The sequence below is a fragment of the Moschus berezovskii genome, chromosome 1 (genome assembly GCF_049115385.1).
Source record: "Moschus berezovskii isolate FMDL1 chromosome 1, NW_MosBer_1.0, whole genome shotgun sequence".
NCBI classification, from domain to species: Eukaryota; Metazoa; Chordata; class Mammalia; order Artiodactyla; family Moschidae; genus Moschus; species Moschus berezovskii.
In genome coordinates this window covers 117,063,313-117,089,304 of record NC_142460.1, presented here as the reverse complement: position 1 = coordinate 117,089,304, position 25,992 = coordinate 117,063,313, and the positions used below count along the sequence as shown (strand labels likewise).

The 25,992-nt window shown below is 39.1% G+C and overlaps 1 protein-coding gene across 1 annotated transcript in view; it reads right to left on the bottom strand.

The window, feature by feature from the left end:
• SPATA16 (spermatogenesis associated 16) overlaps positions 1-25,992 on the bottom strand; it is a 266,115-nt gene that overhangs the window by 25,307 nt on the left and 214,816 nt on the right. The window contains exons 6-9 of the mRNA XM_088842623.1: positions 24,097-24,243; positions 22,914-23,026; positions 14,298-14,462; positions 7,935-8,018 (exon numbers count right to left, since the gene is read on the bottom strand). Of these exons, the coding sequence (XP_088698749.1) occupies positions 7,935-8,018; positions 14,298-14,462; positions 22,914-23,026; positions 24,097-24,243 (509 nt within the window). The remainder of the gene's footprint in view (positions 1-7,934; positions 8,019-14,297; positions 14,463-22,913; positions 23,027-24,096; positions 24,244-25,992) is intronic.

The window sequence follows — 25,992 nt, the reverse complement described above, 5'->3', positions numbered from 1 at the left end:
TAAACAAAACGCTCCAATTTGTTCTTTTCTCTCCCTCTTGGTTGGTTAACTGCCCCAGCCCATCTCGCCAATTTGTGCTTTCCCCTGCATGGTCTGCCCATGTCAGCAGCCTTGCATAAAACAGAATTGCTAAGTGATAGGCAATTCTATCTCCCTTTTATCTTAAAAAGCAAATGAGTGAATCAATGAATGTCATTTCTGTTTGACAGTGAGTATGATTTATAAGTTAAGATTTTGAGATAAAAAGGAAACCCCAAAGCTAAATATTTTATAATAAATTCACATGGATGCTTTAAGCTTTAAAGTTTAAAGATATCCACCTAAACTCCATTTGTTGGATTCATGAAGGATTATGATGTACTGTGTTATATTTTATTATTTGAAATTTTAAGGTAGCATTTTTTTCTCATGAAAATTCATGGGATTATGATTAGATGCCGAAGTATCTCTCATTACTTTTAAAGTAACAAAGTTTTATTTCTCTTTATTTAGTCTCAAATCAGATCTAGAGGCATATCAGAATAAGACAATATTTTATGTCATACCAGATTAAATTTTGATCTTCGCAGTGTGAAATTTAGACTTTGTAAATGAAAAGCCAATAACTTTGTCTTCTGAATTGTAGACAGTGTTGCTTAAATGTTTCTCTAAACTGAGTCTCTGGTGAGAAGAAATAAGAATGTTCCAACTTAACAGTTGGCATCTTTTTTTTCTTTAAAAAGACTTCTTTTTCTACAGATTCCTTTTTCTATTTCCTTCAGGTCTAGTGCATTATGGGTCTTAAGATTCAACACAGAGTAACACAAAATCATAGACCCTGAAGTTACTAAGTATGTGAAGACACTATATTTCTCAGTAGGCTGTGAATTGCCCAAGGTCCCACAAGTGGGACCTGAATTCATGGTCAAGAATCTGTAGATTGAGGCTTTGTATAGGTTCTGGTTATAGATGGAGAACTAAGGAACAGAGGAGGAGGAGGAGCCTATACCGGTGGATTACAGAGGGAGACTAAACCAAAAACTCCTTAGTGACCTCTTTGGCTCAGATTGAAAGAACTTTCTTTTGAGAACTGAAGATAGACAAACTGGACAGATTTTACTTTGATTGGAGGTCACCATAATTTCCCTTTTGGCCTCATACCTGAATGCTCAGCCATATATAAAATAATCCTGGTTGGTTGGGCTTTTTCAGTTGCACAAAGCTTGGGCTTTTATCAAGAAAGAGATTAGGCTCTAAGGTCAGATCAAATCCTGATTCCACTGCTCACTGACAGTGAGATTTTAGGAAAATTGCTAAACTTCTCTGTTTATAATGAATTATGCCTTTTACCCTATGTGAGGGTTAGTGAGTTGGTGTATATAAAGTGAGTAAGAGTGTTGGCTTGTAGTAAGAGCTCAGTAAACATTAATTCTTCTTTCATTTTGATAGTCTGACTTTCAAAAGACCCAGTTTTTCAGAGCAGAGAGGGTATTTTGAATCTTAGTTCATTATCCTTATTTTACAGATGAGAAAACTGAGGCCTGGAGAAAGGACATGGCTTCGAGCTAATTTGTGACAGACCCAGGTCTCTGAATGTTAGTTAAGGATTTTTTTTTTTTTTTTACTGTATTAGCCTCCCCGTAAATCAACCTTTGTTCTTCTTGTGGATAGAAGACAGAATCTGACAACTTCTTACAGCCACTGGGTTCAGGGTTTAAGCCACCAGTATTCCTCTCCCGTATCACTGCAGTTACCTCCTAACTAGACTCCCTGACTTTGCCCTTGCCCTCTTCAATGTAGTCTCAGTTCAGCAGCTTAGAGTAGTTTTTGTTTTTGTTTGATAAGGCATGACATCCTCTCCTCTCTCGTTTCCTCTCCTATTACTCTTGTCATTCTACTCCAGTCACCTTGCTCTCCTTGCAGATCTTTGTACCTGGTAGGCACTCTCCAATCTCAGGGTCTCACGTTTGCTGTTTCCTTTACTTGGAATGCTTCTCACCAGATATTTGCATGGTTTGCATTTTTTTTTCTGCTATTCATTCAGTTATCACCTCAGTGAATCCTGCTCTGACTATTCTATTGCAGTTGCAATCATCTGCTACTCTCCATTTTCCTTTCCTGGCATGTGTTACTTATATTCCATATTTCTTTAGATAGTTTATTGCCTACTTTTCTCTATCTGAATGCAAATATCATGAGCGCACTGATTTTTCATGGCTGTATCTCCAGTGTCAGGAGCAGTGTCTGCCCCAGACACTGATTGCAGGAATGAGCAGTGTGGTAACAGGACCTGCTATTCAAAAGGGTGTATTTTCTCAGATATTTTTGTTACAGACTAAAGCTAAGCAAAGTGTGATACTCTTATTTAAAGAATCCTGTTGTGGCAAGGGACTTTCCAACATAAGAAAATTTACTGCACCTTTTTAAAAAACATAATCTGCTTATTTTTGTATTTGCACAGCTAAACCAACATACATATATCTTTCTGGAGTTAATTACTGGAAAGGAAATATTCTGTAAAGCCAAACCAAAACAAGAGTCACTTTCCTAAAACTCTATAAAGAATACACAGTGTTTTAGTTCTGGTGACTTAGAAAATAAACACAATTGTCACACTCTTTCTCTTTCTGGGTCCTTAGAGAAATCTCTAAGATAACAAAATATAGACAGGAGGTCAGCACTCATGAATCAGATTTCATCTTGATAGTCTTTTTATAGACCTATAACAAAGTGGAGCTCTGAAAATTGTGTTAGGTAATAGGGATTCTGACAGACCCTTTAACTCCATGGAACTGGGAGGTGCTGCTATAATTCTGCTGCTTCAGATGAAAATTTCAAGTGTTTTCATTAGGTACAACAGCTGTTTCTATTACAGATAACAGATCTCAGAGGTGGTGATGCTGATATCAACTTCTAGTGGGCTCAGAACACAGTGTAGCTTGTACAATTAGCTTTTTTTTTAATTATTTTTTTTTTCTGCACATGCAAATTAACTCTCTAGCAGTAAAAGGAAATTACTTACTTGCTACCGGAATCGTCTGAAAGTGATACGATCATGCTTTGTAGCATCGCATTAACCAAATTAAAAGCCCTTGGGAAAAATTTGGCACCCTGTTCCTTCCCATTCACATCTTCCTAAAGACCTCTCAGGAGCTTCCATTTAGAAAGCTGGGATCATTACCAGGGCTTTTAATTTGGGAAGATTGGCTGCTCACCAGTGAGTCTTTCTAGTTACCCAGTGGTTGGGTGGAGTGGTTCTGAGGTGTTCCATTCTCAGAGGCCTTGGACTTGACTATTCTCCAGACTCCTGCTTGCAGATATGTCTTCCAGTCTGGGGTCTGATCCATGGCTCCGCTGCTAAAGCTTATCTCTAAGATGGATGCTATCACCTCAGTCTCTCCACAAATGTACGTATCACTCCACTTTGAAAAACTGAAATCTGTTTCTCCAATCCTGTGATTCAGGGCTGGCCTATGACTGCTTTGACCGATAGAATGTGGTGACAGTTGCTATCCTAGATCTGGATTTAGTCTTTTAGAAGACTGATGGTTTTTACTTCCTTTTTCTTGAGATACTTCCTCTTGGAACCCAGCTCTTATGCTATTTAAAGCCTAATTCACATGGAGAGGCCATATTTAGGCACTCCAGTCAATATCTCAGCAGACTAAGATCAGATATCAACCATATGAGGGAGCCATCCTAGAGTCCAGAACATTTTAGCTGTCAGGTGACTCCAGCCCAAGGCACAGAAGTCATCTGATTGAACTGCAGGAGAGATAGCAAGCAAGAACCACCTGACTGAGTCTAGTCAACTGGGAGATAATTTTGTTCTAAACTGCTATATTTGGGATGATATTTAACACAGCAGTGGAGTAACTTCAGTCAGGACAAAGTGTGAAGCTGCTGGCCACGTTCTCCTGTGAATGTGGACATCAGATCACTAGCTTAGGGTAAGGTGAAACTTTGCCTACAAAGTACAGGCAGGCGTAGACAAATGTCAGTTCCACTTCCACCTTTTTGGCTGGAATTTCATAATTGGACTATTCTGTTATCTCTTGGATTTGTGAATATAAATGTTTACTGTACAAAGGCAAATATTTCTTGGAGGGATACTGGTTTAAACCAGGGTACAAGGGTACAGCAAACTTTTTTTGTGTAGGGGGCCTCCCTGATGGCTTGGATGCTAAAGAGCCTGCCTGCAATGCAGGAGACCCAGGTTCAGTCCCTGGGTGGGGAAGATCCCCTGAAGAAGGGAATGGCAACCCACTCTAGCATTTTTGCCTGGAGAAGACCATGGACAGAGGAGCCTGGCAGGCTGCAGTCCATGGGACCACAAAAAGTCAAGACACAGACTGAGCGGCTAACACTTTCACTTCACTTTTCAGATAGCAAGTATTTTAGACTTTGTGAGCTATATGGTCTTCATGGCAACTATTCAACTTGGCCAAGGTGACATAGATAATACTTGAATGAATGGCATGGCTATATGCTGCTGCTGCTGCTAAGTCGCTTGAGTCGTGTCCGACTCTGTGCGACCCCATAGATGGCAGCCCACCAGGCTCCCCCGTCCCTGGGATTCTCCAGGCAAGAACACTGGAGTGGGTTGCCATTTCCTTCTCCAATGCATGAAAGTGAAAAGTGAAAGTGAGGTCGCTCAGTCGTGTCTGACTTAGTGACCCCATGGACCGCAGCCTACCAGGCTCCTCCGTCCATGGGATTTTCTAGGCAAGAGTACTGGAGTGGCTTGCCATTGCCTTCTCCGTGGCTATGTGCAGTAAACTCTATTTACAAAAATAAGTACATGGTTGGTTTTGGACCTATGGGCTCTAGTTTGCTACCCTCTGTGCTAAACAGTTCTTTCTGTAGTAGGCACAAATATTTAATTATATTGCTTGACTCCCATGAGCCTTAGGTTTGGTTTACCTCTAGCTTTGGTTTGCCCCATCATTCCTTCTTAGTCTCCTTTGTCGAGTTTTCCTCCTAAATTTGAAATGTGCTCCTCAAAGCTGTTTTCTCATTATTTGCTCTTTCTCTGCCGTGCCACTCACTCAAGTGATTTCAGTTATCACCAACCTGCCAATGATTTAGAAATCTCTATCTCTATTCTGTCTTCTATTCAGAACTCCAGACTCCTGTATTTCACCTTAGATATCTTGCCCTAGTTTCAATACCCTAACTTCAATGCACTTCTGTGCTAGCGACCCTATGGACTGTAACCCACCGGCCTCCTCTGTCCATGGAATTCTCCAGGCAAAAATACTAGAGTGGGTAGTCATTCCATTCTCCAGGGTATCTTCCTGACTCAGGGATCAAACCCAGGTCTCTCACACTGTGTGCAGATTCTCTACTGTCTGAGCTACCAGGGAAATCCAGTTATTGGCCTTTTGTCCCTTAACCCCAGTGGGGCTTCCCTGATAGCTCAGTTGGTAAAGAATCCACCTGCAATGCAGGAGACCCTGGTTCGATTCCAGAGTTTGGAAGATCCCCTGGAGAAGGGATAGGCTACCCACTCCAGTATTCTTGGACTTCCCTGGTGGCTCAGCTGGTAAAGAATCCACCTGCAATGCAGGAGACCTGGGTTTGATTTCTGGGTTGGGAAGATCCCCTGGAGAAGGGAAAGGCTACCCACTCCAGTATTCTGGCCTGGAGAATTCCATGGACTGTATAGTCCATGGGGTCACAAGTCAGACACGACTGAGTGACTTTCACTTTCACCCTTTGATGCTGGGGCTGGAACTCTGTAAACTCCATTTCTGTTTTGCCCCCTCTTTGTCTCCATCAACAGGGGGCGATAGAGGGGCACTGTAAAATCAAAGGAGAAAAGAGGGACTTGCTGCTTCTTGTTTATTTACTGCGGACTTCCTGTCTGCTTGGGGTTCCTGTGAGCATCTATTCAGTAAAGGTTCTTTGTTCTAGAAATATACATTCTTTTCTGTAGTGGCTGTGAAATCTAGTTTTTCCAAAAGTTGCCAAATAACCTCCATTAAAACTGCTTTCCTTCCCTCCCCATCAGCACCAGTGGGTTACTGCCCCCTCCTCAGACATCTTTCACGATCCCTGATCCAAGCTCGGGGACACTGGCACCAGCTAAACAGCACCTTCTAGTAGGAGATCTGAGTTGTGGCCCAGCCGGGTCCCAGCTCCAAGTTTCAATAATTGCAATCTCTTCCCTTTGATTCTCCAGCCCTTAAGGGATAGCAGCTGTTTCTTTTAATGGTTCCATTGTGATAAATTGCTTTCCTTTTCAGTTACCTAAATTTTCATACCCAGTTAACCACCCTGTATATTAACTTCCTTTTCAAATGCCTGGTATGCTTTCTGTGGACTCTGAAAGTGTTCATGTTCTCAGCCAAAAGCTGTTTCTTTGAAGTGTTTCCTTCCTTCCTTTGCACCAGCAGACCTCTCCCTATTCCCCACCTGGTGGCTGAAGTCCAAAGTCTGAGCATTGTTCTAACCTTTCCTGTTCTCTAAACTCCCACATGCAATCAGTAAATAAGGCCTGTGGATTTGCTTCCTGAATCTTTCTTGTATCTGTCTGCTTCTCTCCGTCTCAGTGCCCGCCAAAGCAGATCGTGCTACCACCTTGTGACTGACCTCCCCAGACTTCTGTAGCCTCAGTCTGCTATCCCAGTACAGCCCTAGAGATGTCTCAAAAATATTTACCACATAAACACTTCCTGAAACGTTCTAAATCCTGAACATAATTTACAAGACCTTCTGTGATTTGATTTCTTCTGCCTTTGCACTTCATTTTAAAACATGTTCCTTGTTCCTCTGTCCATTTTACCATGCTTTCTTAGCATTCTTGGTACCAGCTTTTGCCTCTGTGTAGAAATCTCCCTTTTCATCTAGATAGCTACTACTATCTTTTGAATGTTTCATAAATATCACTTTCTCAGAGATGGATTTTCTGACCTTTCAGACCAGATTATATTCCTCTATTTGTTCCCATAATCACTGAACATCTATTTTTAAAATATAATATTTATAAACGTTTAAGTAGCTGCTGCTTTCCTAGGTGGTAAGGCCCATATAGGTAGGGACTGAGTTTGTCTTGACCACCTAAAGGTCCATAACACACAGTGATCTTTCAGGCATAGTAGATATTCAACAAATATTAGATGAGTTCTGTTGATTTCTGTTCTATACATTCACCCTAGGTTCTCTGAATGTATTACAGAAGAGACACATTTCTTCAAATGCATCAAAATCCCTCATGGCTGACTTTACCTCTTAAATGGAACAGTTTTGTTTTTTTTTTCTTCTCATGTCTCCTGACACCAGTTTTCCCTTTGCGGGTTCTTACCATGAACGGAGTGGGGAATACATTGATCAGAATTTATCACTTTCATCTGGACTGTAAACCAGCACTACTCCCTACATTGTCAGAAGGTCTTGTGGTATCACACAAGTCTCCTGAGTACTTGGGGCCAGGAGCATCTCAGGGCTTGTTTTGTGTAACTCAGGTAACCAACGAAGAGGTGTTCTCCAACTTCTAACAACCAGTATGTCATTTCTTCACCCCAAACATCGACGTGCTAGTTTTTTTCTAGTTCCCTGAAATGTAGCCATTATTCCTCAAGTGCCAATTACAGGAGAAAGGGTTGGGGAGCAAATTGAAACATCGATGAAGGGGCTTTAAATATATATAATAACCAATAATGAAGGAGCAGATAGTGAAAATATAACATGAAAATGAGCATGATAAGAGACCCCGAAAAGTACATGACCACAGTCAGAAATGCAGCAGACCTGAAGGAACAAATTAAATAAATGTCCATACTTCGTCTTGGTTTTACTTACAGGGAGAGAGCTGCATTTGTTTTAAAAAGAAAACCACCAATAAAGCAAGCTGAGGAACTTCCTTTTCTTTTTATCTTTAAACAGATTTGACCTCAAATGGATATTTTCTTTGAGAATAATATATCTTTTTTTCCTTCAGCTGAAAGTTTTACCTTTTGAATTGTATTCCACACACGTTCTTTATCGTTTCTTCTTCCTTCAAGGGTGTCCATAGCATCTGCCATTAGTGACTGCAGCTGTGGCACCAAGATAAAAATTATCAGTGTGGAATTCACACAGAAATAACTTCTCTAAATACACAGATTAAAACCTAATTAAAAAATCATTTGTACGCTGATGATTTTATTACTCATCTTTCCGACAATGAACACTGCCACCTCATTGCTGCTTCAGTCATTACCAAGTATTATTGCAGATATAAAATACTGAAACAATGGAAAGATTCTTCTTGGAAATTTGTAGAAAACATATAGGTTTTAATATAGTGGGTGTTGATGTTTTATGAAAACAGATTTGGGTTGTAAAGAATGAAGGCAGTAGTTAATTCTCTTGGGAAATGGCATGTAGTACATGAACGCGTTTTAGTGCTTTCTCCTGAGGCTAATGTATCATAATCCTAGGCATCATGCAAAGACTCACCAGAGGACCATACTAGAATTGTGTTGTTTTATTACCTCTTAAAGGATCTAGCTCATTGAAATTCTTTTACTATTCTTTTCTTTTCTAAAATTTCAAAATAACCAAGATTTCTCTTTAGGTTCCATTTCAGAGTTTTAAAATTCCACCCTTTGCCCCAAACTGCCATATTCCAATTTAAAATAATTCTACACACATGCTGGAGCTTTCCAGGTGGCTCAGTGGGAAAGAATCTGCCTGCCAAGCAGGAGACACGGGTTCAATCTCTGTGTCGGGAAGACCCCTTGGATAAGTAAACGGCGACCCACTCTGGTATTCTTGCCTGGGAAATCTCATGGACAGAGAGGCCTGGCTGGCTATACTTCATGAGGTCGCAGAGTTGGACACAACTGAGCAACTAAACAGCACCAGCTGCACACAGAGGATATATGTGCCTGCAAAGTAACAAGGCCACATCAAGCCATGTAACATTCGAAGCTGAAAAAAAATGTTCCCTAAAGAAGAACAAATGCCAGTTCAGTTCACCATAGTGTCAAGCATTATGATAATCTTAGATGATCTTTCTGTTCTTTAGATATTTTAGGTAGGGAGTTGAGTCACTCAGAACTCTTCTACTGAGTAGTCACTATTTGTGTAGCATCACAAAAGGGATTTCAAGGATATATTATCTAGGTTAACCCATGCTTGGAACTTGGAAAGTAAAATCTATTAAAATGACGAAACCTTGAAAGATACATGATTTTTAAAAATATTTGGTTGGCACATATACATCCCTTTACATTTACTTTTTTTTTCTAGTAGCTATATAAATTATGAAAATGTCCCATGAAATCTTATTTTTCAAGGTTTCAGGTAGTGGAGTATTGCATGGATATGTTAGTTAGGCATGTCAGTAATGCTAGTTTCATGCTCTTTTTGTATATTTAAAAATAAAAGAATTTCCAGAAAAAAGAAAGCTGCAGATGTGTGGTTAAGAAGACCTAAGTGCAGAAAACTCCCCTGTATTTTTCATTTAAATCTTGAGTGTGCTTTTCAGCAAGACAGGATCAACATTGTGCCAGCTTCTTAAATTAACATTTTCTTTGCTTTCTCTTATCTCAGAGGAGCATTAATCATCTAAAATTGGCTATAATATGTACTTTGAAAGCTCCACAGTTGCTACACTCCTGAATGCCTTATGAATGGTAGGATAAACACTTAGCCTTTTAGAAGGCATTCTGTGCATAAAACCATACAGATTTAGAAAGTATTATTGCCAGTTTTGACTTAATAATTACCTGATTAATAGACTTTTTTTCCCTCATAGTTTTAATGTTTGGTATGCAGAATTTTATTATTTGGCTACTCCCATAGTTTTAAATGGTTACTTTGAATATCAATATTTATTTAATACGCTTTTGCAGATTCAGATGAACATTATAAATGTTGGCAGTTCATTTCTTGATTAATTTGTTACATCTTTCAAAGCTTAAAGAGGGAGGATTCCTTTAGTTATCTGAAAATTACAGGTGATAATTTTGGGTTGTTCTCATCCTTGCTATGTGAATTCAGTCAGGTCTGTAATTAGTTTTCACTACCTTCAATTACAGCCTTAGAGTAAAGAGCCCTTCTCAACAACACATCAGCTTTATATGGAGTAAATTTTACCTTTCTTTGAATGGCCAGCACACTGATTAGTAATTGTTTTTCAAATGAGGTGCTATAGTTTCTAATATTATGTTTATAATATACATGTCTGCTTGAAGATTTTTTTCTGTGAGGTATTTCTCCAACTATGTTTTTAAAAAAATTGTTTATTTTTAGTTGAAGGATAATTACTTTACAGTACTGCAGTGGTTTCTACCAAACATCAACATGAAACAGCCATAGGCTTACCCATGTCGCCTCCTACTTGAACATCCCTCCCTCCTCTCTCCCCATGCTGCCCCCCTAAGTTGTTAACAAGCTCTGGTTTGAGTTCCCTGAGTCACGCATCAAATTGCCATTGGCTATCTATTTTACATACAGTAATGTATGTTTCCATGTTACTGTCTCCCTTTCCATACCTCCCACCCACTCCTTCTTCTCTTCCCGGCCATGTCCATATGTCTGTTCTCAATGTCTGTGTCTCTTCTGCTGCTCTGCAGATAGGTTCATCAGTACCATCTTTCTCGATTCCATATATATATATATATATATATATATATAGATAGATAGATAGATATGCATTCAGTTCAGTTCAGTTCAGTCGCTCAGTTGTGTCTGGGTCAGAGCGACTGAACTGAATTGAATGCATATGTATATATATGTACGATAATTGTTTTTCTCTTTCTGACTTACATCACTTTACATAATGGGCTCTAGGTCCATCCACCTCATTAGGACTGACTCAAGTGTGTTTCTTTTTATGATTGAGTAATATTCCATTTTATATATGTACCACAACTTCTTTATCCATTCCTCTGCTGATGGACATCTAGATTGTTTCCATGTCCTAGCTTTTGGAAATAGAGCTGCAATGAACATTGGGCTACATGCGTCCTTTTCAATTTTGATTTCCTGAGGGTATATGTCTAGGAGTGGGATTGCTGGGACATATGGTGGTTTTATTCCTAGTTTTCTAAGGAATCTCCACACTGCTATCCATAGTGGTTGTATCAATTTGCATTCCCACCAACAGTGCAAGAGGGTTCCCTTAACTCCACACCCTTCCCTGCATTTATTGTTTGTAGATTTTTTGATGATGGCCTTTCTGACCAATGTGAGGTGACTCCTCATTGTAGGTTTGATTTGTATTTCTCTAATAATGAGTGACGTTGAGCATCTTTTCATGTGTTTATTAGTCATCTGTATGTCTTCTTTGGAGAAATATCTGTTTAGATCTTTAGCTCAGTTTTTGATTGGGTTGTTTGTTTTTCTGGTATTGAGTTGTATGAGCTGCTTGTATATTTTGAAGTTAATCCTTCATCAGTTGTTTTGTTTACTATTATTTTCTCCCATTCTGAGGGTTATCTTTTCACCTTGTTTATTGTTTCCTTTGCTACACAAAAGCTTTTAAGTTTACTTTGGTCCCACTTGTTTATTTTTGTTTTTATTTCCATTACTGTAGCAGGTGGGTCATAGAGGATCTTGCTGTGATTTATGTCATAGAGTGTTCTGCCTATGTTTTTCTCTAGGAGCTTTATCGTTTCTGGTCTTACATTTAAACCTTTAATCCATTTTGAGTTTATCTTTGTGTAGGGTGTTAGGAAGTGTTCTAATTTCATTCTTTTGCATGCAGCTGTCCAGTTTTTCCAGCAGTACTTATTGAAGAGACCATCTTTGCCCCATTGTATATTCTTGCCTCCTTTGTCAAAAGCAAGGTATGCATATGTGCATGGCTTTATCTCTGAGCTTTTTTTTTAATATAAATGTATTTATTTTAATTGGAGGCTAATTATTTTACAATGTTGTATTGGTTTTGCATATATCAACATGAATCTGCCATGGGTGTACACGTGTTCCCCATCCTGAAACCCCCTCCCACCTCCCTTCCCAAACCATCCCTCTGGGTCATCCTGGTGCACCAGCCCCGAGCATCCTGTATCATGCATCGAACCTGGACTGGCAATTTGTTTCACATATGATAATGTACATGTTTCAATGCCATTCTCCCAAATCATCCCACTCTCTCCCTCTCCCACAGAGTCCAAAAGTCTGTTCTATACATCTGTGCCTCTTTTGCTGTCTCACATACAGGGTTATCATTACCATCTTTCTAAATTCCATATATATGCGTTAGTATACTATATTGGTGTTTTTCTTTCTGGCTTACTTCACTCTGTATAATAGGCTCCAGTTTCATCCACCTCATTAGAACTGGTTTCTACTGTATTCTTTTTAATGGCTGAGTAATACTCCATTGTGTATATGTACCACAGTTTTCTTATCCATTCGTCTGCTGATGGACATCTAGCTTGCTTCCATGTACTGGCTATTACAAACAGTGCTGTGATGAACATTGGAGTACATGTGTCTCTTTCAATTCTGGTTTCCTTGGTGTGTATGCCCAGTAGTGGGATTGCTGGGTTGTATGGCAGTTCTATTTCCAGTTTTTTAAGGAATCTCCACACTGTTCTCCATAGTGGCTGTACTAGTTTACATCCCCACCAACAGTGTAAGAGGTTTCCTTTTCTCCACATCCTCTCCAGCATTTACTGCTTGTAGACTTCTGGATAGCAGCCATTCTGACTGGCATGAAATGGTACCTCATTGTGGTTTTGATTTGCATTTCTCTGATAATGAGTGATGTTGAGCATCTTTTCATGTGTTTGTTAGTCATCTGTGTGTCTTCTTTGGAGAAATGTTTGTTTACCTCTTTGGCCCATTTTTTGATTGGGTCATTTATTTTTCTGGAATTGAGCTTCAGGAGTTGCTTGTATATTTTTAAGATTAATTATTTATCCACTGCTTCATTTGCTATTATTTTCTCCCATTCTTAAGACTGTCTTTTCACCTTGCTTATAGTTTCCTATGTTGTGCAGAAGCTTTTAATTTTAATTAGGTCACATTTGTTTATTTTTTATTTTATTTCCAATATTCTGGGAGGTGGGTCATAGAGGACCCTGCTGTGATTTATGTCACAGAGTGTTTTGCCTATGTTCTCCTCTAGAAGTTTTATAGTTTCTGGTCTTACATTTAGATCTTTAATCCATTTTGAGTTTATTTTTGTGTAGGGTGTTAGAAAGTGTTCTAGTTTCATTCTGTTACAAGTGGTTGACCAGTTTTCCCAGCACCACTTGTTGAAGACATTGTCTTTTCTCCATTGAATATTCTTGCCTCCTTTGTCAAAGATAAGGTGTCCATAGGTGTGCGGATTTATCTATGGGCTTGCTATTTTGTTCCATTGGTCTATATATTTCTGTTTTTGTGCCAGTACCATACTGTCTTGATAACTATAGCTTTGTAGTATAGTCTGAAGTTAGGAAGGTTGATTCCTCCATTCTTCTTAAGATTGCTTTGGCTATTTGGGGTCTTTTGTATTTCTATATGAATTGTGAGATTTTTTTGTATGGTAGTTCTGTGAAGACTGCCATTGTTAATTTGATAGGGATTTCACTGAATCTGTAGATTACATTTGGTAATATAGTCATTTTCACAATATTGATTCTTCCAACTCAAGAACATGGGATATCTCGCGATCTGTTTATGTCGTCTTTGATTTCTTTCATCACTGTCTTACAATTTTCTGTATAAAACTCTTTTTTCTTCTGTATAAAACTCTAGGTAGTAGAGTAGCTATTCCTAGGTATTCCAACTAGTTTTTGACAGGCTCTGTGTTTTCTAAATTAACTGGTCAATTCAGTAAAAAAAAAAAACAAAAAAAAACAACCACCCCACCATTTGACTACATTTTCCCCTCAAATAAGACAACTCTCTTAATGTATGTGTGTGTGTGTGTGTTGGTACTGCAAACATATATGTGACACTCAAAGTGAATAAGAAAACTCTAAAGACAGTTTTGCAGAGTCAGTTTTCTATCCAGCAATTACTTTTTCTCCTCTTACTTTTCCATCAAAGAGAATCATATATTAACATGTCTTGGAATTAAAAACAATTCATTAAAATTTCACTTTACTTGAAACAAGAAAGCCTGACTCAGAATATGAATAATCAGCCTTTTTCTATATTTTCATACAATACAAAAGTCTTGCTATAAAATAAAGGGAAGCTAACTAGTCAGGGTGAGCAAATGAAACATACACACACACCTTTCTATAATTTCTAGTTTCTTCATTAGAATGCTTCATGCGAGTTGGAGAGTTTGCCCTTGGACTGCCATTTATTGTTACATTCTTTTTCAGACCATATCACTCTTCTGTCGGTTCAGGGCTTGTGAACAAAGAAAAACAGATGCTTACCAATTCTGCCTCCTGTTGACTGATGTCCTGTAGATAGGGAATGGTTGCTAGCTCGGCCATTGCTTGATTGATCACCTGGGACTGTTCCTTTACTCTCTGCAGCCGGCTGAGAAGGCTGGCATATTGCAACTTCTCCATCACACCTGAGCACGCACGAAAACTCCCCTAGTCTCCCAGGAGAAGGAAATGGTTTAGAACAAAAACACAGAAATAACCTCTCCCTGAGGAATAACGTCAGGACTCGTTGTAATATATTTAGTGCCTCTGAATTAATGGCATCTAGTTTAAATAAATATTTTCTTCTATTATTTTCGAGGATTGTCTGTACCCTTCCTTCAAATTGACAAATGTATAGAAAAGAGAACACTTTGCAGGACTGGTGAGAAGGGTTTACAGATGGCTCGGCCTAAGGAAGCCAGGATGAGGGGGAAAAAAAGGGACTAAATTGAATTTGAACTCCACTCTTGCAGTGGGGATCCCACAGAGCTGTGTCCATTTAAAAGGGGGTGACTTTGTCTATGTCACCAAGGCATGATAAGAGTTAATAGTTGCCCACTATTTGGTTTATACAAAGGATGATATCTTATACAAGTTGCATCCTGAAAAAAGTGGAATTTGTCCTACCCTGGTGACTTACATTAAATCTCCAGCTCTGATTTTATCTTTAGTTCTCGTTGGATGGCCATGAACTCTGGCTCCTCTCCTTGTGGTAGTGTAATGTTTATTCTGACTCCTGGACCGTTCCAGCAATTGATGCAATCCATCTTGAAATAGACTATGGTGCACTTGTAAGGCCCACCAACCCCCATGAATATACTGGTATTTGAGATTTTCTTAAAACTGGGCACACATAATTGAAGCAGCCCACCTCTGTGTTTGCTACTGCCATCCATAAAAGAGGATGTTTTACCTTCGCTAAGAAGTTTATTCAATTTGTACTACTTGATAGAGACATAGTTTATCATAAAATTCTCACATTTTTTATTTAAGAAGAAGTACGGGCTTCCTGGGTAGCTCAGATGGTAAGGAATCTGCCTGCAATTCAGGAGACCTGGGTTCAATTCCTGAGTTGGGAAGATCCCCTGGAAAAGGGAATGGCAACCCCCTCCAGTAATCTTCCCTGGAGAATCCATGGATGGAGGAGCCTGGCAGGCTACAGTCCATGGGGTCTCAAAGTATCAGACACAATTGAGTGACTAACACTTTTACTTTCATGTCTGACATAAGGGGGTATATAAGGGTTAAAAAAAAGTCTTGGGTTCACAATTTTGTGATATGTGATCCTGGAAACAGGAATTTTAGCAAAGTGCCCTCCCAAGTATTCAGATAACCTCAAACAGAAGTTGGAGAACAAACCTTAAAGCTTAGTATCTGCACATGGACTATTTTAATCTGTGCATACTCACAAAGCCAGATTTCCCCCCGCCCATAAATTAGAGAAGGCAGACATGACTTTTTCATCTTAAAATAGAATTTCCTTTAAGGAGAAAAATTATTAGAAACCAGCATTACTAAAGAACATCGAAATTTTAACTTGAATTTGGAAGGCAGTCCTTTCTGAAATGTCATACACATCTTGATTGACACCAACCTCTCTGGCACTTTCTTAGAATCTTGGTAATAAAGCAAAGTTGAACACCATTGCCTTGCATTTGCTGTATTTCTCCCTTACAGCTATCTCAGCCATTTTACTAATGTCTGTCAATCCCCACTAATTTGCTATTTCTGATTAATCATTTATCTGAAAACCTATAAACCTATGGGAGCAACGATTGTGGATTTGAGATCCTTTCTTTGAACTGACGAAATAGCCAGCCTACCCATTGAGTTTAAACATGTAGCTAAACAATGGGATACTGTCAAATAGAGGAAAGCGAGTTGCAGGAGACACAGTTTTCTTTCTGAAGAAAAATTGCTTTCTTTGTCCTTCTTTAAAATAAACAATAAGGCTGGTTGTAGGAAAGTGGTGTAGTGACTCAACTCCAAAGAACAGAAACAACTACGGCCTGCTCAGGAACATAATCTATCAGTGTAATTTTCCAAAACACCGGGAAAATAAAAATAGTGGAAGGCAATGGTGCTTTGTTAGCTTGATTGTTGGATGCATAACAAAACAGGAAGTGTTCCTTACCCACAGGATGCTAGAGAAAGAATATAGTTGAGTGCTAATAGCCCTCCCCCCCAATCTCCTTTGCCCACTCCAGACCAATTGCAGCTTTGGTTATAAGGAAATGATAGATTAATATTTTACCTCTACAAGTTTGGGACTTTTGAATGATAAAATGAAACAAAAATAAGGATGAAAAATGCCAGCAGGAATGCTTTAATGCTGTTGCTTTAAGAAAATAAAGGAAACAATGAAAAATGAAGGAATTAGCTCACAAGGGGCAAATCTAAAGGGAAGTAGCCCTCCCAGTGACACTTTAGGAGTGATCAAAAGACTGCTTAGCTGCTGGCGAGGGTATAATAAAATGGCCAAGACTGAAGCTAAAACTGCACCTACCTACAATGAAGTTTAGGTAAATAGCAAGTTCAGATGAAGGCTTCCTCCAGACACTTGTCTAGATTTAATAGCAGGTATGGATAAATGTTTGGAAGATAAGTGGCACTGCTAATCTAATACTGCTGAAAAGCAGAGCCCAAGTATTGGGAATGTATTTCTATTTGACATAATATATAGAAACATTCATTGCAAAGAAAAGGGGGTAGGAAACACATATTATTGTTCATTTCGAATGTGGATGTGTAAACATCTTTTATGCTTCACTTGGAAGAATTAAAAAGTGAAATTAACGAGGTATTTAAAACCTGGTTAGTTAGGTCATTTTTTTGGCAAGTCAGCCTGTGAAAGAAGCTTCATGCATGGCAAGAGATGTTATTATTTTAACTCTTTAACATTTACCCCAGGAAGCACAGTACATAAGGTTTTAAACTGACAGAAGCCAATAAAGTTAATGAATGGAAAAGCATAGTAGCATTCAGTAGCTTGTGAGATAATTAGGACAAAGATCCAGAGAAGAAAAAATACTGGTAGAGCAGAGCAGCTGGTTGAATGGGATTGATGTTCAGTGGGATTAAAAGCCACCAGATAGGAAACTGGAAGAATCTTTTAGACAATAACTCTTAAAATGCCAGAATCATTTTTATTTGGCCATGCATTGTATACTTAGCAAAGGAATCTATAAAGGGAAGGAAACTGGTGTCAGAATATAAGGAGAATTATTTTCTGAGACATAGAAATCTTATACCAAGAATGTCTTTGTTGCCTTCGCCAACTCTTTCTGCCACCTGTGGCAAGAGGTGAAAATTCATGTTCTCTGGGAAGTCCTACTGTGGGCATGATGGGAGATGACACCCTTAATCCTGCTTTATTAAGGAGATTTAAGTGCATCAGTGATCTAAGGAAAATCATTCAAAATCCGCAGGACACTTGCACAGTCTTCATTTTAGAAGAATACATAATTTCAAAGTACATGGCTTTTATAAAGAAAAAGAAGGATCTCCAAAACAACCCTTTTGTCAAAGCAAATGAAAACCAATACAAATAATTAAAATTTTAGGGACTTCCTTGGTGGTCTAGTGGTTAAGACTCCATGCTTCCAATGCAGGGGGGCACAGGTTCAATCCCTGTTTGGAAAACTAAGGTCCCACATGCCATGGGGCACAGCCAAAACAAACAAAAAACACTATCACGAATATCTTAATACTTTACAAACTGATTCAATGTGGATTGTATACTTTTGGTCTCATAACAACTGTGTGAGGTGAGTCTGGCATGTATCAGCTTATTTTATAAATGAGAAAAAAGCTCAGAGGTTAAATGACATCCTAGGGGTTACATAGCTGGTCTTAGACAAAAGTCTTTTTCTACAGGTGTCACGAAGTAGGGTCACAACTAATAAGGACACTGAAGTGTCTAAACATTCAAGCATATGTCATTTGACATCTGACTAGAAAAAACACACCTCAGGGGATCCTAAAAACAGTGCTAAGGGATTCCTGGGTCATAGTTAATTGTTCCGTGTAGGAATAATTTCTGCTCAGCAACTCATTACTTGTTTCATTAACCTAGGTTACTTTTGCAGCTTGTTTGATTCAGTCCTGCTTTATGAAGCTGTGGTTGGACATATAAGAAACCTAGAGGCTAGTATTTGGATATACTTTTGGTCCCTGGGGAACTTTGGACTCATTCACTTCAATTTCATTCAAGCTCTTAAAGACAGTTTTCCAACAACTATTATTTTCCATAGATGCAAAAGTAAGAAAGTTGATGAAATCTCTTGAAGTAGCAAAGTGTTATCAACTCATTCTGGGGCTTTCCTAGTGGCTCAGCGGTAAAGAATATGCAAGTCATTGCAGGATACTCAGGAGGTTTGATCCCTGGGTCAGAAAGATCCCCTGGAGCAGGAAATGGCAACCCATTCCAGTATTCTTGCTGGGGAAATCCCATGGGCAGAGGAGTCAAGTTAGCTACAGTTCATGGGGTTGCAAAGAGTAGGACATGACTTAGCAACTAAACAACAACTGACTTATTCTAAATAAGACTGAGTTATTCATTAGATGCTAAAAGTCTTATTCATTATGATTTTTAAACCCCCTTTATAGACACATAAATATACATGTGTGTACATATTTCTAAGTGGCCGAAACGCCATTTGTAACCTGAGAGGAAAATGAGTTAAAAGTGTTTAAGAAATGCCTGATGCCTAGATTGGCCTAACCTTTATTCACAACACATTGGGAGATCTGAACTGGCAACAGATTTGATGTGTCAGGTTCCTGACAAGTAGCAAGTTATGGTGGGTTTTTCCCCAAAGAACCATGGCACAGACAGATCACCTCCCCAATATCCCGCACACTAGAGCTGCAAGGTTAACCATGTGCAGATGAAGTGAAATGATACTACGTGGTAATGGTTCTTGTCAGCAAGGCTTCCACAAGAATTCTTGTGGGCTTCCCTGGTGGCTCAGATGCTAAAAATCTGCCTACAGTGCAGGAGATCTTGGTTCAAGCCCTGGGTTGGGAAAACTGCCTGGAGAAGGGAATGTCTACCCACTCCAGCATTCTTGCCTGGCGAATGCTATGAACAGAGGAGCCTGGCAGGGTACAGGTTGCAAAGAGTTGGACATGATTGAGCGAATAACACTTTCACTTTCTTTCCACTTCTTGCAAGGGTCTAATGATGACAAAGATGATATGTGTTTGTGCGTCTAATTAGGATGGGCTGGTAAGGCTGTGTGTGTGTGTGTCTGAAAGAGGTTGCAGTATAGGGTGAATCAGAGAACAGGACCCCAGATTTTCAGTAGAGTCAATGAGATTACTATAAACTAAATGTTTGAGTCCACCCAAAATTTCTAGGTTGAAACCCTAGAGGCCAATGTGGAGATGGGGCCTTTGGGAGGTAATTAGGGTTAGATGAGATGAGGGCTTCCCAGGTGGCCAATGGTAAAGAACCTGCCTGCCAATGTAGGAGAGGCAGGAGACACAGGAAGATCCCCTGGAGAAGGAAATGGCTACCCACTCCAGTATTCTTGCCTGGAAAATTCCATGGACACAGGAGCCTGGCAGACTACAGTCAATGAGTTTGCAGAGTTGGACACAACTGAGCAACTGAGCATGCACATGAGATCATGAGAGTAGATAGGGCCCTGATGATGGGATTAACGGTCTTTTAAGAAGAGACACCACAGAACTTGCTCTGTGCCATGTTAGGATGCAGAGAAAGCTGACTGCAAGCCAAGAAGAGGGTCTTTGTCACAACCTGACCTAATCTTAGACTTCTAGCCTCTAGAACTGTGAGAAAATAAACTTCTGTTGTTCAGGTCATCCGATCTATGGTATTTTGTGTGACAGCCCAAGATGACTTAGACAGAGATAAATTTTTATTAATAGAAGTATAAGGGAGATAATTGAGTGGAACACAGTTGTGAGGAAGGGGAAGTTACATGGTAGGAAAATCAGTGAAAGTGTGCTTTTGGATTTGTAATGCATAGAATTAATTACAGATTATGCAAATAGATGAGGGGTTTTATAGCTTTTCTAAAATGCTGAATAATGTTACTGAGCAGATAAACTGCTGAACAGATGTTAAGTAGCTGTTGGTGATGACCCCCTTGGTTCCCCTTGTAAGGTAAGAACATCAAATCAATGATGGAATACAAAAGCCACAAACGGTGAAATCTTTAAAATTTCCAGCTTAAAGATCTTTTGAAAAATATTTTAAGAGGGGAAATCTGCAGCCTTTATAGCCTGTTAATGAGAAGTTCCCTTTATGTACTTTCAATAAAGGGGCTTCAATTTTGTAAAATAGCACAGATTAATTCAGGTCTTATTTTGGGCTTTTTTTTTTTTTTTGAAGACTGAAAAGTAGAAAGGGCATATTTTCCCTTGGTTAGAAAAAGGGATTAGATAATTTACCTTAAGGGTAAATAAAGATTAAGTGCCAGTGTTTAGATTAGCATCCAATTTACTAGAGATCTCTTCAAGAAAATTAGAGATACAAAGGTAACATTTCATGCAAAGATGGGCTCAATAAAGAACAGAAATGGTATGGACCTAACAGAAGCAGAAGATATTAAGAAGAGGTGGCAAGAATACACAGAAGAACTGTACAAAAAAGATTTTCATGACCCAGATAATTACAAAGGTTTGATTGCTCACACTCACCTAGAGTTGGACATCCTGGAATGTGAAGTCAGGTGGGCCTTAGGAAGCATCACTACGAACATAGCTAGTGAAGGTGATGGAATTACAGTTGATCTACTTCCAGTCCTGAAAGATGATGCAGGGCAAGTGCTGCACTCAATATGCCAGCAAATTGGGAAAACTCAGCAGTGGCCACAGGACTGGAAAAGGTCAGTTTTCATTCCAATCCCAAAGTAAGGTAATGCCAAAGAATGCTCAAACTATTGCACAGTTGCACTCATCTCACACGCTAGTAAAGTCATGCTCAAAATTCTCCAAGCTAGGCTTCAACAATATGTGAACTGTGAACTTCCAGATATTCAAGCTGGTTTTAGAAAAGGCAGAGGCACCAGAGATCAAATTGCCAACATCTGCTGGATCATGGAAAAAGCAAGAGAGTTCCAGAAAACCATCTATTTCTGTTTTATTGACTATGCCAAAGCCTTTGACTGTGTGGATCACAATAAACTGTGGAACATTCTGAAAGAGATGGGAATCCCAGACCACCTGACCTGCCTCTTGAGAAACCTGTATGCAGGTCAGGAAGCAACAGTCAGAACTGTACATGGAAGAACAGACTGGTTCCAAATAGGAAAAGGAGTACATCAAGGCTGTATATTGTCACCCTGATTATTTAACTTATATGCAGAGTACATCATGAGAAATGCTGGACTGGAGGAAGCACAAGCTGGAATCAAGATTGCTGGGAGAAATATCAATAACCTCAAATATGCAGATGACACCACGCTTATGGCAGAAAGTGAAGAAGAACTAAAGAGTCTCTTGATGAAAGTGAAAGAGGAGAGTGAAGAAGCTGGCTTAAAGCTCAACATTAGAAAACTAAGATCATGGCATCTGGTCCCATCACTTCATGCAAATAGATGGGGAAACTGGCTGACTTTATTTTTCTGGGCTCCAAAATCACTGTGGATGGTGACTGCAGCCATGAAATTAAAAGACATTTGCTCCTTGGAAGGAAAGTTATGACCAACCTAGATAGCATATTAAAAAGCAGAGACATTACTTTGCCAACAAAGTTCCATCTAGTCAAGGTTATGGTTTTGGTTTTTCCAGTGGTCATGTATGGATGTGAGAGTTGGACTGTAAAGAAAGCTGAGCGCTGAAGAATTGATGCTTTTGAACTGTGGTGTTGGAGAAGACTCTTTAGAGTCCCTTGGACTGCAAGGAGATTCAATCAGTCATCCTAAAGGAGATCAATCCTGGGTGTTCATTGGAGGGACTGATGCTGAAGCTGAAACTCCAATATTTTGGCCTTCTGATGCAAAGTGCTGACTCATTTGAAAAGACCCTGATGCTGGGAAAGACTGAGGGCAGGAAGAGAAGGGGACCACAGAGGATGAGGTGGTTGGATGGCATCACTGACACAATAGACATAGGTTTGGGTTGATTTTGGGAGTTGGTGATGGATACGGAGGCCTGGCGGGCTGCAGTCCATGGGGTCACAGAGAGTCAGACACAACTGAGCGACTGAACTGACTATCAGCGTGATTTGGAGGAACTAGCTTTCAAAATTCTGAATTCTTGTGTAGCTAGCAAAATAGTTATATGCAATTGCCCAATATATGAAATAGAGAAAGCACCGTGTTTACTAAAATTCTGTTACTCATTTGAAGCAAGAAACTCAGTGCAACCTTCAATTAGATATCAAGACACCACTCAAAAAAAGGATCTTTAAAAAGACATTATCCTAATAAATAATGCCAACTACAAATTATAACATTATAACTAATGTTTTAAAATATAGAAGGATTAAAATTATTAGCTAAACTTTGGTTGGTTTTGCAAATGAGATTCACTTTGGAAGTTTCTAAAATCTTCCAGTATTTGCAATATTTACATGTAAACTTTGTATAGTTCCAGAATTGTTTGATATTTGTATGCTGAACAAATTTAAAAGACTCATATACCTACATTCAGCTGGGTGCCTCTAATAAAGTCCAATATTGGCAAGATTCGCTTCCCCATTGTCTCCATGTGTCTCACTGTGTCTTCTCTGGTCAGCAGACCGAAGGGAGTTTTATGTTCTAAAAATTGTAACAATAAACTTTTATACTATTTTTTGCTAGACATCCATTTCAAAATGCTTTTCTTAGCAAGCTATAAACAGACATCTCAATATTAATAGATATGAAATCTTTAGTACAGGAATGAGTCCCATCTCAAAGACCACAGGTATCACAATGAAAGATCTATGAGAAGAAAGGCAGAGGAGACATTGCCCTTTGGAGACTATCATTTATTCCTTTTGCTGTGTTTCCTGATTGAGATCTAAGGGACAGCCTATAACAATTCACCTCTCTCTGCAGAGTATGCTTTTCCTGACTTGTGAAAAAAAGGTTGTCATAAATGTGTCTGATTCTTGTCTTATTTCTCCCAGGTATTATTCAAGTGTGCAGATTCCATTGACTTTGAATGTAGTTTGAAGTTGAGATAAGCCTTGGAGGATGGAGTGCCAGACAAAACACAAATCCTTAATTATGTGAGTAGAGTTGAAGGGATAAATTCAGCCTGGTCATGAATTCAGGCCCCCAAGTCTGAGACTTCAGCTCTACATGAATATTTTCTTGATTTTTGAAAGTTTTCAACTAGAATTACTAAGCACCACTTAACTAGAATAGTCTTTAGGAGAGCTGAGGTCTTGGTTAATTACATAAGAAAAGAGTGGAACAGATATTAATGCAATGACAGATAATCCAAGTGATTTAAGGGGGTCATTGTCTATACTTTTGATTTCATATGGTAGTTTTATTGCATAATTTTCTTCTATGTTTGCTAATTGATGGTGACAAAAGCTTGTATTTGCTTGTATTCTGTAAGTGCCCCATGATTAGGCATTGGTGATAGTGTGATTGGGGTGAGATGGTTGGCGTGAGGGAGGTGGGTGCTCTTGGGAAACCAGAATTGCAGGTATTGTTGACTAACCCACAAAGAAGACTGGAAGGAGTTAAGAATGACCCAGCAAATGTTTGCTGCCCAGGCCCTACTATATGCTAGGCTTGAAATGAATAAAGCTTAATGACTAATGTACATTATTCATTAATGAATAATTAATTGTGCCTTAAAACTTGAAAGATAACAAGTCCAGGTGAGTTACCTGTAAATGTTGGTAACTTCCTACTTGACACTTTTTCCAAAAACTTTCCATCTTCTTTGTTTTTGAACCCAAGAGTTAAGAGATACTGTTGAGGAGGAAAAGATGACCAGTCTACTGTCTGAGGCAACACGTGGAGTTCTTGAAAGTCTGAAAAAGACAAAGAACAAAAGAATTTATCATTTTATTGTTTTCAGGGTATTTCCCCCCCTAGATTCCAGGAATTATACTTGGAAAAAGGGATAAATACAAAAATTAAAGATCTAAAGTAAAAGTATATGCATCAAAAGGTCAAATAGATGAAATGTCAAAATCATACTTTATTATTCATATTTTTCTTAAAATATAAGCAAACACAAGGGATAGCAATAAAATACAGCTAGGTTACTTGGTCCTCATTTGCCATATTCAACATAGCACAAAACTCAGGACCACAGGCTCGATATTTTTCTGTGTGACACTTTTCAAGAGAATTTGGTTTTTCTGTTCACAGTTTAAGAAAATAATATTATATGAAAGGAAAGAGAAAAATTACCAAATAAGAATTAAAATATAAAGCTAATTAATTTAGTTGATATTTCTCCTATAGCTGAAGGAAATTTAAAATGATAAATGTACTGACTTTTGTAATTAGACTTAATTTTTGTAATTAGACTTAGTTTTTGTAATTACTTTTGTAATTAGACTTAGAAATAATTCAAGTGTCAAGAAAATGGTTCTAAAACAAACTCTGTTCTTAATGACCACAAGAACTAATATTTACTTAGTAATTATTTTCTACCTTCCCTTGTTCTAAATATTTTGTGTTCATTCTATTAATATCATGTTAGTTTCAGGTGTATAGAAAAGTGATTCAATTATATATACATGTACATATTTTTTCAGATTATTTTCCATCATAGGTTATTAAAAAATATTGAAAATAGTTCCCTGTGCTGTACAGTAAATCCTTGTTGCCTATCTATTTTATATGTAATAGTTTGTATCTGTTAATCCCATGCTCCAATTTATCCCTCCCTTCCTTCCCTTTCCACTTTGGTAATCATGTTTGTTTTGTGTGTGCACGTTCAGTCATGTCTCTTTGAGACCCAGTGGGCTATAGCCCACCAGGCTCCTCTCTCCATGGGATTTCCTAGGCAAGAATACTAGAGTGGGTTACCATTTCCTGCTCTAGGGCATGCTTCCGACCCAGGGATTGAACCCATGTCTCTTGCGTCTCCTGCATTGGCAGGCAGATTCCTTACTACATGCCACCTGAGAAGCCCTTGTTTTGTGTGTATTCTCTAAATCCTCAAGATAACTTTACAACATTGGTACTGTTACCTTCATGTTACAAACAGGAGGTTGAGGTACACAGATAGGAAGTGAATTGTCTGGAAACACAGCCTGTAAGTGGACAAAGCAAGAGTCATACTGGGCAGTCTGACTGTGGAGACCATGGGCCTAAATACTGTGCTCTGCTTTCAGCTTGCTTGGCTTTGGGTTACTTTTGGGACAGGGACAAATGTTAGCCATGGGGTCTTGGAGGCCAGATTTACCTCATTCATTTCCATTCTGCGTAATAATGCTTTATACAATAGACTTCTCAAACGAAGGATAATGAACAGAGTTTAATAAGCCCTCCCTACTTAACAGACGCAGACGCGAGAGACGCCGGCCCGGCGCAACCGACCACGCAAAGAGGCGCGGCCGAGAGGAGCTACCCCACGCCAGAGGCCAGGGCCGGCGGCCGAGAGGAGCTACCCCACTTCCAATAGGTGGTGACTGCGCGGGCGCAGGAGGGCCGACAGGAGCTACTCCACGTTCAAGGTCAGGAGGGGCGGCCTTGAGGAGATACCCCTCATCCAAGGTAAGGTGCAACGGTGGCGCTGTTTTGGAGCAGCTGTGAAGAGATATCCC